This window comes from Gallinula chloropus (genome assembly GCF_964237585.1).
Source record: "Gallinula chloropus genome assembly, chromosome: 17".
Classification (NCBI taxonomy): domain Eukaryota; kingdom Metazoa; phylum Chordata; class Aves; order Gruiformes; family Rallidae; genus Gallinula; species Gallinula chloropus.
The window spans coordinates 7504341-7521566 of NC_140102.1; the positions used below are offsets into that span (position 1 = coordinate 7504341).

At 40.2% G+C, this 17226-nt stretch overlaps 1 protein-coding gene across 1 annotated transcript in view; it reads right to left on the bottom strand.

Annotated features, from left to right (window-relative positions):
- The window catches only part of PPIL2 (peptidylprolyl isomerase like 2), a 72654-nt gene that overhangs the window by 25841 nt on the left and 29587 nt on the right, over positions 1–17226 (bottom strand). Inside the window, exons 10-13 of the mRNA XM_084272030.1 lie at positions 16744–16904; positions 15166–15241; positions 13839–13945; positions 943–1032 (exon numbers count right to left, since the gene is read on the bottom strand). Of these exons, the coding sequence (XP_084128156.1) occupies positions 943–1032; positions 13839–13945; positions 15166–15241; positions 16744–16904 (434 nt within the window). The remainder of the gene's footprint in view (positions 1–942; positions 1033–13838; positions 13946–15165; positions 15242–16743; positions 16905–17226) is intronic.

Genomic DNA, 17226 nt, shown 5'->3' on the forward strand with positions numbered 1-17226 from the left:
CCAAAGCTGTATTTCCCTGTATTCCCCTCACTATCTGCAGTAGGAAAAAATCCCTGTGTGAAACTAATCTTCCAGCAGCAAAATTAATCACTGTATATACATGCAGGATTTACAGAAATAATATTCTATATTCTAATGCCAGTAGAGGGAGTGTGCCATGACCAGCTTCATGGTAATAACTCACAGGGACAATTTTAATTGTGATTTTAACAATAAACTGAGATACACAGTGCTGTCAAAAGAAAAATGTTTCTTTTTAGGATGCCAGGATGGAATGCAGCATTCAGTGATGATCCCTGAAAGATCCAAGCTGCCTTTAGGATGTAGGTGTTAATTCTTCTGAAAGGAAGTTAAGAGGACAGCTACAATATCCTAAGCTGCCTGCACTGTACCTATGTAAATAAAGATCTTTGGCTACCAGTACCAACCTCCTGGTTCACCTGGTGCTCTTTAACTCCTTTACAAAGAAAGTCCTGCAGCACACACAGGAAAGGACTGTCTGACTACCCAAGTACCACAACCTGAAACAGAAATTCACCTGCTTTCTAAAGTTTCATCTGAATGGGATTTCAACAGGCCACAGTATTACTTATCCAAATTAGCATCCTCCCCACCTCTCCCTGCTTCTGTTCATTAACCACCCACCCACAGCACAGGGAAGATAACAAGAGCCTTGCCAAGGCAATGACTCTTAAAGGCTTTGTCTGGAATGCCAGCAAAAGCACTAAGTGCAGTGATGCTCCAAGTGACATTAGTCAGAGACAGTTGTTCATAACACTAGTAAGTACAAATGTAGTAAGTTAAGACAATCCTGGTTCTGATGGTACATTTAATATACACTATTGCAAGTTGTCATGCCTGAAAGAAACTAAAAATGAATTAAGCTAAATATTTTGAGGCCATCACATATTGTGGCTTACACAGGTTTTGCTCAATACTCACCACAAAATTGCGAATTGATCTGTGAAAAATTGTTCCATCATAATAGTTCTTCTTGCACAATTTGATAAAGTTTTCACATGTTCGGGGTGTCTGAAAGACAAAGGGAAGGTTTAGCTTAGCAATATGTTTGGACTATCAAATCAGTCACTACACTGTTAACAAGAATCACTTTTCATTTGTGCCTTGCAAAGAATTGATTGTGGAAGACTCCTGAAGAGGAATGAGTCTCTGTCTACAGAAAAAAAGACATAATATATGCTCTTTTAAGGTATACTTAAGAGACCTACACAGTGTTAAATAAATTAAACCCAGACTTTCCAATTAGCACAATGAAGTGCTGAACACTAGCTCAGATAACATGAGCTCCCACTAGACATAATGATGGTGAAAGCAAGTAAGCTCGGAGACTTTCAAGGAACTTCATTCCAGCAGTGTATCATAATCCTGTTCCAAAGGCAGACTTCCAGAACTGGAAAAAGTTAATTTCATAAAGTAAGAAAGAACCTGACTTCTCTGCTCCACTATTTCAAAGTGAGAACGTTGAACATAACTGGGAGAGAAGCGCTTGGTCTGCTTCCCCTAATGGAACTAAAAATGGGACCAACCCAAGTTACCAGAGAGTGGGAGATATATATAAAAAAAAAGAGACAACCTGCTTTGAAAAATCTAAAATAAAATAAAAAAAAAAAGCTAAACATATTGCCAACTTCTAATTTGGTTTCAGAGTGCAAATTAAAGTTATTTATTTGAATTTATGAGCCATGGCATTCAAATAGTACCTTCAGAAAAACTTTCCTGCCTACCTAATTTTCCTTCCTCTGTAATTGTAGGGATTCTCTTCTCTGCAATACTGAAATACCTTCACATGTACCAGTACAAGTACAGAAACAGCCTGTTTTCTACCCTTGGACAAGTTTTGCAGCCCCATGGTGAATTATGTGCATAGATATAAAACTGGAATCTATTTAACTAATCTGAGTTGTTACAGGCATCGAAAATATCCTTCTTGTTGTATGTGCTTCATGTAAAGCCCCAAAATGAGCCCATAAATTGTAAAGACAAAAGACCTGAAGCCTCCTTCTGAAAAACACTGATTCAACTTTGCATTGCTATGACATCATTCTTGGTCTGAAAGCTGCAGACAGAGTGAGACTGAGCTATGCAACCTGATGTGACTTAAAAGCAAAAAAATATGGCAAGCTCAATTACCATCATTTAAGGATTAACTAAGCTTTAGCTTTTTAAAAGCAGATCCATACAAGTATTGATCCTGAACCATACAGAACTTTAACTTTCTATAATATTTTCTCATCTGAACCACAATCATTCTCATACCTCTTTATTTACACTGAAAAGTCTCTTAATTATCCAAACAATTTCTATGTGTCATTATAAATTCTTTATACTGGTTCCTTCTTAATTACTCTACACAGATATAGATGACAGGTGTCAGCTGGGCCATAACTGGAAAAATAAACAAATTCTAATGCAATCTTTCACCAGCTAGTATCTCAGATTTCCTATATCATTCATTACTATGTTAAAATGATAATGGCACCACTGTGAATTTATAGTAGAATGCCACTAGGACATGTATTTTGGTATCAACCTGAGGGCAACTCCATTGTTTCAAGCAATGGGAAGTTTTCCTAAAGTTTTAATGTTTATAGCAATTTTGTATCTTTTTTTTCTTTGAATCACATTTATATATGTTTGAAAATTGTACATGACCTGTCAAGTAAAATTCAACCCCTGAAGAATCCTTTGTGCAGTGTATGCTTCCTATATAAGACAATATCATAAGAGCCTTGATCCTAACATAGTGCCACTAGTTATCACTCACGAAAAATGTCAGACAGGATAGAAATTTTTTAAAATTTCTTTATGAATCAGAAATGGAATCAGCAGCTTTTAGCCTAAGGCACTTTATCTCATGAGAACCAAGCACTCTTTGGAGAGAGAGAGACATAGTTAATAAGTTCTCTGGGGGGAATACAGCAACCTGTAATTAATTTTTTAAGAAAAATGAAATCAGGCGAAAGACTGAGTCCCCCAGGAATACATCCCAAACCATTTTAGATTTGCACAACGTTGATAACCCAATACAGATTTCCTATTTATTTTCAAAACATGATTTGTAAAATATGCATCAAAAAACCTGGCTCTAGTAATCTATTTTTTATGCAGGACCTATGCTGACCCTTCTCTCTAAATTCATTTCTAGTTATTACCTCTTTTCCCAGAAGCAAGCTTTTCAAATGCAACTGCAGAAATATTTATTATACATGCAATAATCCTTTCACTGCAAGGTTTTCTTGGTTCCCATGGTCACCTCATGCATCATACAGATACATTTGGCAGGTAAACAGTTCCTTAGCAACGCTACCATTACCTTTCATAGTCCTTTTTAGTAGGCACAAATAAAAAGGTTTGCATTTGATCAGTAATAAACCCCACTTTCAGACATGCAGTTGATCTAGAATATCTGGCCCCTATTATCTGATTTATTCAAAGCAGTTAAGCTTCTTGCCAAATCTCACTCTGCCAAGCACATTTCAGGGACTTTTCAAAGCAGCATCCTGTCCAAGGCAGGAGAAAAAGGCTTGAAGTTTATGGGGAAGGTGTTGATCCTCAGTAATGAAGTTATGTTCTGCACTGACCATACAAACACAGCCAGTCTTTGAAGTCTCTGTTCAAACTACAAAGACTGATGAAAAAATATATATAAACAAACCTGGCTTTGTTATTTAAGTGTAAGATGTTGTGGAAGATATCAGACTTGCTGTCTTGGAATGCAAAACTGTCTACAGCTTCAGAGGTTTCCTCCACACCACTTGCCTCACACCCTTTCTGGAGGAGGAAAGGATGGTCAAGCAAAGCACCTGCAAATGCAGAAGCGCAGGAGACAATGCTGGTTTCTTGTTGCCCTATTATTGACAATGGGCTGCAGGGTCTCTCAATTTCTAGCTGGTTTTGTCTCAAGTTAACCTCACCACCAGCAGCTAACTTTTCCCACTGCATTCCTTTCACAGTAAGCAGGAAATTCTTTAAATTCTTTTGACCTGCTGACCGACTTACACATATCTGTAAGGGAATCAAAAGAACAATGCCACCTTGATTGGTTAACCTGTTGGTTTGCAAACACCAATAGAAAAAAAGATTATGTTTTAAATCTGCTGGATTATCTTCTCAGAAGGATGCAGGGATAGTCTTAAGAAGTCAAATTTAAAAATTGGGGAAGGCTTTTCTCTCTGAAGAGTGTGGTAGGACAGCCCTGAGTAATCCTCCTTTTCTTCAGACAAGTTGGGACCATGTAAGTGAACGCAGTGTCTCTGTATTATTTCCTTCAATTTAAAGACACTCCAAATGACAAACAATAAGAAAAAGGAAAATCATCTTATTTATACCAAAAATGAGCCTCCTGCTCCAACTATGCTCCCTATTTATTTTGTAGATGCCAAATAACTGTCTTTCAACTGTTGAAAATTCACACCCTAGACAAGTGGCAAAATTTTAATAAACAGTTTGAGACAGGAATCCAGAAGAATACTGATCCCAGAAGCTGACAAATGCTTTGCTTGGCTCACAGATATGTATATTTAATGGGGTAACAGCCTGATAGTTTTCCAATTATGTTTATCTCCATTTAGCTAACACACTTAGTAGGTAACTTTTCATGCAAATACCAGCAGTCAACCTGTTACTAGGCATAGACAAATTTCCAAATTAAGGAGACTGCTATTAAGAATGACCACGCAAACACAACAGTGACAAGAGATTGACTGGGAAATCGTGGATTCTGGGAACACACTAAAGAAAGAATACACAATTTAGAAAACCAAAGCAAGACAGGAAAAAAACCCCTAGCTCCTTACTATGAAGCTCTAGGAGAAATGCAGATTTGATCTTGTCCCACTTTTAAGTATTAACCAAACCAGTTTTAGTTTCCTTTTTGCCAGCAGCGATGCCTCCAAACCAAGCAAAATTCATGTCTCTTGCTGTATCTGAGACCTGAGGGGTAAGGCTAACAAAGCCAGGGCACTATCTGATTTCTCAGCTTGCTCCTCTCCTTTCTCATCAGTTAGAACAAGTCATTGCATTTCTAAAAGTTACCTTAACTCAGAATTGGAATTGGGCAGCTGAAGAGCCAACCAGATGTAGGTTAAAAACCTGCGGCGCTCCTGTTGCCAAGGTACAGGAGATGGGAAAAAGAGAGGAGCTTCTGAGTCGTTGCCATGACTGCAAGGGAGAAGGCTTTACTATATGAAGAGCTAATCATTTCAAAATGCTCCATCCCTTGAGGATCTGCATGAACCTTGAAGAGAAATTTCACACTAAGCATTCAGCAGCTGTCATTCGCACATCTGTATAATTTCCTTGTGCTAATTCCACTTCCCTTTTATTTCTTTTTGCCTCTCTAAATTGGATGAGCTGTAGTAGTTGCACTGAACTACAGAGCCTTGATATATGCTCATTAACCCTAAGTTTCAAAGTAGAAATAATCCATAATAATGAAAAGCTTGTTCCTCACAAATTAAAATTGCATTCTACACCCTTCATCTTATCACATCAATGCCAGAATCCTGCTACTAACAGGCATGAACTAGTGATGGAAATTTCTAAAGCTTCAAACAAAGCCTGCCATTCTTTTAACACAGATCTCCTTTAAAATGCAAGGTGGATTTTGTTTTGCTTTAGTCCATTTTACACAGCATTTTCAATCTTGTAATTGTTCGTTCTAGCAACTCTTCTAATGCGTGAGCCCGTAAAGAGGCGATTTGGTAAGGTTTAGACTCAGTTCTTCCCACCCCTTCCAACCTGCAATCTTTGCAGCCTCATGAAACAACTCACCCTAAGAAAAGCCTGGCTTTACTTGAGGCTCAGAGACAACTGTAATGGAGCAGTTTTAGGAATCATCACATGCAAGCCTTTGCTTCTTCCACTAAGTCATAGAAAGAAACTTGGACATATACATGTTTCTAGTGCATTTCAATGTATAATACTGTACTGGAAGGCAATTCAAGGCACCCTACTTCACCAACAGACTAGGAGCACAGAGGGACAAGAAAATCCCAAACTCCACAAAGCTCACTGCAAAAGCACAGGGAGAAGTTCACTGTGGGAAGCCCCTGACATTTCCTGCTGGAGAAATATTTATTAGAGCCCTGAACATCACCCCCTGCCAGCTCCACTTTCCTGCTAACAGTGCCCCTACGTGCGAGAGGGGTTGAGCTCGTGACAGGTTATGGTGACAAACAACAGCTGCCTAGAGAGGTTGGGTTCAAATAAGACACAGTTCACCTAAGGGACACCATTCTCAATCTGGTCACAGAGTGAGCAAATGCACTCAGGTCAGTTTGTGGTGTGTGATCAGAAGAGCACAGTCCCAGCAAGACAGCACAGGGACAGAGGAAAGCGTCAAGCAGACACAAATACATTGGAGAGTGTCCAGAGGAGGGCAATGAGGATGGCAAAGGGTCTGGAAGGAAAGATTTACAAGGAGAAGCTGAAGTCCCTTGGTTTGTTCAGCCAGGAGAAGAGGGGGCTGAGGGGAGACCTCATTGCGGTCTGTGGCTTCCTGATGAGGGGGAGCTAAGGGGCAGGCACCGATCTCCTCTCTTTGTCGGCCAGAGATAGAACCTAAGGGAATGGTATGAAGCGGCAACAGGGGAGGTTTAGGCTGGATATTGGGAAGAGGTTCTTGTACTGAGAGGGGTGTCTGACACTGGCACAGGCTCCCCAGGGAAGTGGTCACAGCACTGAGCTGGGCTGAGGGCAAGAAGCATCTGGAAGATGTGCTCAGTCCCGTGCTCTGACTGGGCTGGCCCTGTGTGGAGCTGGGGATTGGACTCTATGGTCCTTATGGGTCCTTTCCAGCTCAGGAGATTTTATCACTGGGGGATGAAAAACTTGGCCAGACTCTTACTGATATTAAAAAAGAATTGAAACAAGCAAACTATGCCTCAGGTAACAGATTGCTGACTTGATAGCAAACATTTGCCTATTTTTCTGCCTCAAAGCCTCAAAGTTTGCTTAGAACAAAGCACAATTATTGCACTCTCATTACACAGAAACCCACCATAATTTAATTAGCTATTCAGCAAAGATTCCAGCAGATAGCTAAATTTCACTTTTCAAAGGCATTTCTTCCGCAGTACTGACATTAATGATGTTACCAAAAACTTTTTCAAAGACTAAGCAAGATGCTCAGCTTAGACAAGATGCCAATAAAAAAATGACATACTCTCATTTTATTTCTCACTTTCTGCAAATACAGGGACAATCAATCAGTTTAGTTGAGCACAACTCAACTTAAATAAGGCATCTAATTCACTCATCTAATTTGTCAGTGTTAACTACTAGCTCTCCAGAGGCAGTCATCATCCCTAGCTGCAGTCTCTAACTTTTATTTATTGCAGTGGTAGAGAAGAAATGGATATCTCCTCCCCCTCGCCCCTGCCCCTCAAATCTGTCAGTCCCACAAGGGTTGAGGAGCTTGTCAGACAGTGCAGTGCAGGGGTGGGTGCTGATGAGGATGAGGCCAGCAAGCATGACATAGCACCGCTAGGTCCAGTCTAAATGAGAACACAACTTTAATAGCTTGAGCAACCTCCAACAGCTGTAAAACTTGGGACTATGGCAGGTCCCGTGGCGGCTGCCTGGCCTTTCGTCAGTCTGCAACTGGCACATAAATTCCACCTTTTCAGAAGATACAACCTGTAAGCACTTCCACACTAGACAGCAAAGCTCTGGTAGCTGTCAGCCTCCCAAGGTCACCCCGCTCTCATCAGAGGAGCCAAGGTACAAACAAGAAACATGTCAGAGAAAGATGAAGAGCAGCAGCTGTGTAACTCCAAACCACCCACATCATCCTTGGGCTCGGGGTCAGTAAGTGGCAGACGCAGCTGGTATGGGATGCCTGTACCATCAAATGTCAACAAAATCAAGTGACAAAATCCAGTAACAATCGATTCTCTCCCCAGGTCCAGCTGGTCAGAGAGGCTGGGGAGGTAGGAAGGTCTAAATGTGCAAAATGCCTTCCCACTGATTACCCAAGGCCAAAGGCTGTCGGGAAACTGCACAGAGATAGCCAAGGGCAGCAAGCCCCAAGGTGCAGGAACAGGTTCACAGAGAGGTGGCTGAGCACCTTCCCCAACCCCACACTGAACATCCTATTTAGGTAAGGGCAGTGGGGGACAGTGCGGACTCCCACTGCCTCTTCACTGCTGCAGAATGGCACTGAGGACAAGCACATGATGGCAGCATCCAGATAGGCATTTCCTACTAACATCTCACATGAAAATGTTTCTCACTTCTCAAGCATGGCTGTTACGCCCCCAGAGTTAAAAATATTTTAAATATTAGCTTCTAATCACTTGAGAACAACCTGGAAGCAAACTGCTAATCAAGACGGCTGTGCAGAGCTGTTCTGCTCCCAACCACAGAGAAGAGCAATAGATCTGTCTGCCACTGTAGCACTTTGAGGAAAAAACACAGCAAGAAATAACAACATCCTCTCTAACAAACAATTTTATCCAGCTGTTCTCCTGCTGGAAAGGGACAGGTCAGTTTGTTTGCTTTTAGGTTCTGTTTACAAGAACTTTCTAAGTTGAAAACACAAAATAAGCCATTTACAACCACGCCAAGACCACCGTACTTCATGTCTGCCAACATATTATTGAGAGAACAGACACTGGTAAAACATCAGCTAGACAGCACCATGATGATGCTGATGAAGTGAGTAGAATGGATGTTTAAATCAGAAAGAAAACAAGAGATTCAGGAAGAGTGGGGAACCTCGTCATGCCAGGAGGTCAAAGGATTTTTTCAGCAGCCCACTTCTTTCTCACTGGAAATGGATGAGAAGCTTACAGGCTTCTGATCTTCTGAACAGTCCCTCACACAAAAGGAGAGATTATTTCAAAGACCAGGGGCTGGATTACACATTTATAGATCACAGGCATATTTAACAGGTCAGAGGGCCTCAAAAGATTAAAACATCAGTGTTTGTAGAACAATGGCTCCTTCAGATAGTTATGTCAAGACATCATCATTAAGCAGAGTTTGCCAGGTCCTAAAACCTCAAAATGCATTTGTGGAGAGCTAGATGGAGCTTTGAAATCCATCTCACATTCTTCTTTGTTATGCCAACTTGCCCCTAAAGTACTAAACTTGAGCGAGACAGGCGAATTTACGAAACTGCCATGGCAGTTAGGGATTAGTATTCAATTACCACTCTCAGCATGTGTGGAACCACCAGATCATCACCCCGCAGTGACCACTTCTATGAGGAGAACTCACAAAGGAGAGAAGGGAGATAGTACTCCACACCACCTGTTCATCATTTTGACAGGGTCTTCTGGAGTGTTAAATTTTTATAGAGATATATATACACACACACATACACCCTCCTCCACATATATGTATATATTTCCATGGCACAATGAAAATGAAAATGTACATGCACTAAACAAGAATGCCTCAAAGTATCCTAGAGGGAAAACCAGGATTTTTTTATCCCCTTTCACAAGTACAGAGACTAGGTGTTTTCTGTTCTTATGCAGGGCTGCTGATTCCAGCAGGCAGCCTAGGTTATTTGTGTAACTGTGTGCCAGCAATCAGGGACCTATGATACATGTTATCACCTGAGAATTAAAAATTATGCCTTGTTTATTGCTTATTGTGAAAAAAAAAATGGGATGCCACTGATTTAAAACAAAAAATCCATAACCAAATGTTCATTACACCACACTGCTTTTCTACTTGCAAACCCAAGTCAATTTGAGCTTTTGTACAAGGTAAAGCCTTCACCCTGCCTTTAGAGGCTGCTTCACCACCTAACAAGTTATAACTGCATCACTATAGTCACTAATACTGCAGAGTACACGCAGATGATGTAAACTGTTGGTCCCAGCAGCATACTGATCAAACAGCTAAGGAGGAGACTAGAGAAGCCATAATGAATAAAATACAAGAAATCCAGTGACATTCATTGCCTCTCATCAGTTATTTTTTTGTATTATACTTGTTCATCAATGCACAGGACTGGAGCTGAAAGAATAACACTTGTTGGATGTTGTTAAATCTCCTGTAGTGGCTAGAATTAGTTCTGGCAAGTAGAATTTTTGTAAATTTGTGTCCAATTAGTATATACAACAAATGTTGCTTATGCCCAGCTGAACTCAGCTTCCTGGAAAATGTCCCTAACAAATGGCCATCTGATTAGTCCCCATCAGGAGGAACATACTGTATCTGAATAAGAATACTGGGAGAAAAACAAATGGCAACAAAGAGCAATAGGCATACCGCTCGGCTGCAGAGAGAGACCAGCAGTGTACCTTTGCTCATTTGAGGGACAAATTCAAAAGGGTGGAAAAAAAAAAATCCAGCTTATCTTCCAAAGCCTTTTTACTGCCTTTTCTCAGGTCAATGAGTTAAAGCACACATCATCTTTCAGGAACCTAAGTGAAGTTTCCTGGCGCTCTGAACAAGTGATTTCAGACACAGAAAATATCTGGAGTCTAGCCCTATTTCACGCTCTCTTTCTGAATCCTGTCACAAAGTAACTGATGACTTCAATCACACTGCAGCACCAATTTCCTCCCCTGGATCAATAGAAAACATTTCTTGATTAGGTTTTTGGTGCTAGGAAGAATCTCATCACTATCAATCTTATTGATTGGCACCTTAAAGTACTAGTATATGAAGATCCCTAGATTTATTTTAAAACTAAAGTTTCCACGTGTACATATGGACTGAACTCCAAACAATCCGTCCTGCCAGATGCATCACTAAAAACAGGGGAAAGAATGAACAGGAGATGTAAGAGCTGAGAAGGGAAAGGGAGTAAGAGACCAAGGAGGGTACTAAAGGCAAGGACAGGGTAGCCTTCAGAATCAGTGCAGACTGCTGAGAGCATAACTGCAAGAGTATTTTCCTTAAATACAGCCCATAGGCATGAAAACATAATTGAAGACTCTCCAGGCACTTGCTGTTCCCTCCTTCAGCAAGAAGACTTCACCTCAGAGTATATACTGAAATCTAACCCTTAAGAGTATTTTAAAATGTAATTTGAATGTTGCAAGTCCTACCTCCGGACACAGGTATCCATTTGTCATGTTTATGCAGCAACTTCATCCTCAAGCTTCCTAAAGCATGTCACAGTAACATATTTGCAGTACCGTGTAAATACACCCACTGCTATGGTGGCCTCCAGAATAACCAGAGCACAGGATATCACTCAGCAATTAAAAAAAGGAGCCTGTGGTCTTGTCAAGACAACAACCAGGCAGGTGGTCTTTAGTCTTTAAAAAGAGGAGCTAAGCACCACTGAAATATGGCTTATAAATCATATACTTGCTCCTGCAGATGCACTGTTTGAAAGAGGAGATGTGTGAATTCCCCAAGTCACACATAATCTTGTCTGAATTCAAACAGCAATGACAACCTAACACTGCTATCGGCTCTCTCCTGGACCCTGTAGCACAGATCTGTGCGTTGAATCCAGGGGGCCCAAATCTGCTGGTGGTCTCAGTGGGTATCAAGAGTACTTTGGGTGCAAATTTGTTTCTCCATTTCTTGCAGAAAAGCTGAGGTGCTACCCATGACAGCTACATTTAAAAATCACGAAGGCTGAAAACTCAGGCACCACAAAGCTTGTGTAACGTTAATTTGGGCGAGCATTATGGTGCAGGACAGTTTCCCCCACCTGCATTCAAGGACCTTACCTGCAGGAAAACCAAATCCTGCATAGAAACCATTTCACTAGACAGTTCGAAATGGCTCCCAGAACTGGTTCAGCTTGTGCACTGAACAAGCCAGGAGAGCTGATAAAAACCTCAGCATATGATTAATTAAGACTATTAATATACATATTCACAAGCAGGGTGAACTGGATCTGTTTACAGCCTTGATTTTGGCACTTCCTCACTTTCTGTGTCTGTCTTTGCAATCTCAGTGGTCAATTGTAGCTGATCTGTGTATGCCTTTGTGACCTATATACGTTACATGTTTCTGAGATGTTTGCTTTTCCTGTGCTGAGCTACCTTAGGTGTCTAACCTCAGCATGATTCAGGAAAACCAAAGTTAGAAGCACAAACTCCTTATATAGTAAAGGGAGAGAAACAAGTGCCTCCTGGAAGAACGGATTTAATAGACCTAGGATGATGACCTAAAGTGGATGTTGTGAAAACCTCCTTAAAGCAGCAAGGTTTTCCTCCTTATTCTAAATATATATCTTTTTCCTCTCTGCAGCGCCCAAGGTCTGCTTAATTCACACAGATTTAATTGACACAAAGAAATGAGAGAAACAGATGGTTCGAGGCCAGTGTTCAAGCAGGTCTGGTTGTGTAAAATACTGCACCCTTCCAAAGCCTACAAGAGGAAGCAGTGTGTGTGGAGGGGAGATAAATAGGAATTCATCTGGAAAGAAAGGAAACACAATGGGTATCATGCAGGAAGTTTATAATGGGCAGTTGAGACTGGGTCCTCATGACTGAGTGACACTGGTCATACATGTGGCCAAAAACCCCACGCTGATAAGAATAGCTGCAGTCAGGCTGCATTAGCCAGGAGTCAGTTTGAGAGCATATGGCAAAACAAATGATTCAATGCAATCTGTTCATTCTGCTGCTTCCCCCAAATATTGCTGCACTAACATCCTCTGCTTTTTGCCTTATTACACAGTGTTACTATTTAGGAGCATGGAAAACACCTGTAGGGATGAGAGGGACCTAAGAATTACTAGCATGATACACTGCTGTGGAGATTCCCATACTGTTCCATAGATCGACTTGAGATGTTTACACAAATCTTGCTCCCTACTCATGTGAGAGAAGGGAAGAGAGGGGAAAGCTTGTCCTGTTTGCTCCTTTTTCTTTCTCCTAGGCAAAAAAGGGTGCATTCTTCCACTGCAAGTCTCGATTTCACACCACACCCCCAAGCTCCTAGCTAGCACCACTGTCCTTAAATTCTGTGAGGGTGAAAACAAGCAGAAGGTTTACCATTTAAACCCTTATTCACATCCTCAAACTTCCTGAAATGTCTTACCTTCAGGCCTATAATCTCCTGAGATTAAAATTTCAGTAAACAATGGAAGGTTTGGTATTTTTACATTGAAAACTTTTTTCCTTTTATAGATGTGGTCAGACAAATAAATAAGCAAACTAGCAAGCAGTGATGTCTGAGACATCAGTGTTGCCACAACTCATCTGTCCATCATAAGTCTTGCCATATTTATTATTTTAAGAGCCACATGTTTCCTCAAGAATCAGACTACTGACTATAAAAAACCTCAGATCCATTGTTTTTTTAAACGAACGTTTGCCTCTTAGTGGCAAAGGGAAGATGCTTTAAAACTCAAACCTTAAAAACTGAGACAACAGAAAGTTTTAAAAAAATTATACAGTTTTCATTTAGGTTTGTTCTGTGAAGTGCAGGATCTAGAAGCAAATCTCTTTCTGGGGATCTTAACTACTTGGGCTAACAGGCTGCTCCCAGTTTCACCAAGGCCCTTTTCCTGGTTCCACCAATAACCTGCTGTGCAACCTTGGGTTATTCTCTCTTCTCTTTCTCTTCCTTCTTTTTTTCTCTTTACCTTCCTGTCACTGTTTGGGACACTATAATTGGGACCCTTAGAACCTCTAAGCATGTACCTTGACCTGTTGTAAACAGTATGGGACTACTCAGAATGTTTACACATAGAGTAGTATGATATATAAAATAATATATATGCATTTTACAATGGAGTTTTGTGTATGAAATCACAGCAAAACAACTGAAAGGTAGTTGTTTATCTGGCACAGCTACACACTGTTCCTTTCTGTGGGCATTTCCATTGCCAGCTCCTATTCTGTTTGTTATCTAGAGAGATTCATCTTACGGGGCACACACAGTACCATGTCACAGTGCAGCTCCAAGTTTAGGTCTCCTTTGTTAGTGTGAAGTCGCACATAGCCCTTCTTCTTCACATATTTGTATCTCACAACATCTTCTTCAATGGCAGCTGTATCAAAGCAAAAGACAGTAATTATGTCCCTGGAAGCTTACTCATTGATCTTCAGAAATCATGAGAAAACAACTTGCTAGATTCTACTGCCTGACCTCTTTCTCTGGGGTACTGGGTCTTCAGGGATTGCACTGTGCTATTCATCTACAATAACCTCACATTAATCTCTCTGCAAAACACTGTCCATTATAGAAAGCCACCAACTCCTCGAGAGCCAACAATGTCATCTATATTTTTAAGACACAGAAGCCTTCATTCAATATTACAAACTATAATTTTCAAGTAATGTCTTCCAATCACAAATGTTACTTGGAAACCAAATTGTTCCTTGTCAAACTTGGAAGCCAAGCAGGTAGTCATCAGTCAACCACAAACTGCTGACACAGGAGGACCTACCCAGTTCTGAAAACAAATGAAGCTAAATAACTGGAAACATTATTGGAAAGTCAAACCAAAGGCTTAAACTAGGATGTTTCCACTTCCATTTGGTCCAAATGTGCAGTTAGTCAGATATTTTCCACACTCAAAGATTCACCTGCAAATCACTGTAATCAACCAAGTAAAGGAACTGAACTCTGTAAACACAGTTTGAGCAATGTATTCAATCTTTGCCTAAGTGTGTGACATACTTTTAAACTTAAAGTGTCCAATGTCAGACCTTTCTCTTCAACTGAGAATACTAATTGCTCAGCTATTTAATCAATATTAAAATTAAATAAGTGCTCTACATCTGTGCTTAGGATGAAGAACAAAGGGAAAATCTGTTGTACTAAAATGCAATTTTGCATAACCCTGAAATGCTGTAAATCAAAAGTTATCATCACAATACTTGCTGTCATTCTAACCAATACAGGGCTGGGTCAAAAAGGTGGGACCGATTTTGTATCCTATTTGAGAAGAGATTATACTTCATTCCTAACTTACATAAGTAGATATCCCATTTTGTGGTCCCTTGGCATAGAAAATACCTCATTAATTTCAGTTCAACATAACCAACTGCCATTCAAAGCCAAAGCTAATTCATAATTGCTCCGTTATTTTCAGGATGAGCTCACTGGAAAGTATGGATATATCTGCTCAGGGAATACATTTCTTAAGCATCGTTTCTGACCAATTATCTATGCATTCCTTCAGTCTTCATAAATGTATGTGTGCTAGGGAGCACACTTTAAAACTGGAAAGTAAATAAACAGCTTGTAGCTAGGTAGTTCTGGTACCTGCTTCGTGGGTGGTTTCAGGCACCATTGCAGTGGAGGTGAAGGAAGCACTTACTGCTCCAGTGGAATAGTGAGCCTGTTTGCAGAGGAAAAAGCAAGAGAAAGATATATCAGATCTTAGAATTTAACTTCTAAAAGTACTACATAAGCACTAGTAACACACAAATGTCATCCTCCTGAAGGCCAACTTTCTTATCAAGCTCCTATAGAAAGAAACAAATGCACAAGGTGTCGATAATTCTCCACCTTTTGTCCATAACATTTGCTCTGATTAAACTCCAGTTAAGGCTGTCCATGTGCTGAAGGGGCTTATTGCTTCCACTAAAGCTTAATACACCAAAGATTCTAATATCAGGATTTATTTTTACTTCCACAGGTGGAGATATGAAAGGAATACTGCTGGCAAGACATCTGTAAAATTCTCCAACGTTGCTGAGTAAGTGGAAGAAAAATCCAGTGAACCACAGAGGACGCTGTGGAGGAAAGCAACACTCCACCCCAGCCCTTCAGCATGCAGAGGCACTATCCCATGGCTCCCAATGCCCATTTTGGGCTTTGTAATTCTCCTGCAAAAAGGAAATGTGAACGTTGCACAAATTAGAAAGACTTAATGAACCCGGACATATGATTAGCACCTCAGGGGCAATGCCAGGAAAGAACATGGGTCAGGTCAGTGCTCTATCTATAAGGTTACTCTGCATCCTCTGCAAGTTTGCTCTTACATCATCGGCTGACAATCTGACTTTCCAACACATACAGGGATCATCACTGTCTCCCACCCCCTTTTTCTTTTCCCCTCCCTACCTCTTTTGTTTGCTTGTAACACTATGATGCCCTGAAAAAGGGGCAAAAGTGCTACTACACTTTGGTCACATACCCTCCTTAATCTGTCCGTAAGCCTCCTCATTAAAAGCCATATGCTGCATTGCCATTTGTTTTCATGTAAGTGTAATCAAAGCATGAAGACACATACATTCCAGAATTAATAAAGGGAAGTAAAACACTCTGTCTTGCCCATTTCAAACAGCCTTTGATGTAGGAAATCTAGATGCAGATAAATAGTTTCTCTTGACAACCATGAACACACAGCAACATGCACCTGGAAGGCCATACTTTAAATATTCCACGAAAAATCCTGCATTCCAGTGGAAAAAAATGGAGAAGCAGCTGTGGATGATTTATATATTTGCCCACACCAGAAATGATTCACTTGCATTGCCCGTAAGGTGTGTTCTCTCTGCCAATAACTGCAGGAAACAATGATAAATTCAAAGCAAGAGATTACAGCCTGGAAAAAAAAAGGTTCTGCCAACATATACATCATAACCACATCACAAAGATTCCTCTTCCTTATTGTGCTCCATTTCTAAAATGTTTAGGTTCATGTACAATGATTTAATATAGAGAAACTCACTGACACATACAGTGCATTTCTGAGGAATCCCAATATGTTTCTCATATTCTCATCTATGACATCTATGTCTGTTTATACTGCAATATGGCCTCTAAACTGAGAAACATCTATTACCATTCTTGAAGAAGTCAGTCAGGGCCAATGTACAAATCAAGTCAACTTACTGCATTCAGCTTATCCACTTTCTTCTTTTCAGGAGCCTTCATAGTAGCTGCTAGAATCTCATCACCTTTGAATTCCTTATAAAGCTCCAGTAAAGTCTCTCGTGTCTCTGTGTTTGTATTTTTCAAATAGTAAGACGGATCTAATTTTGCTTTTTCTTCATCTAGATAAAAGTTGAATCATTCAGAGTTAAAAGAAAAATTCTATTTAGTTCTCTTCGTTTATTACATGTCTAGTTACACAAAAATCTTCCAGATATTATTTCTACTTTTTTTAAGTAAAAAAAAGTTTAATAACGATAATTCTTTCTGCAGAAACAGTAACAAATAGCAATATAGAACACTAACAGCAGCACAAATTTAAATAAAGCACAATAAATGCCAATATGAAGCATAATGAAATAAGAAACAATTTCAACAACTGCAAAAATGTCTTTGAAACCATTAGAAATTATCTAAATTCACCTAAGTTTTGTAAATTTTTTA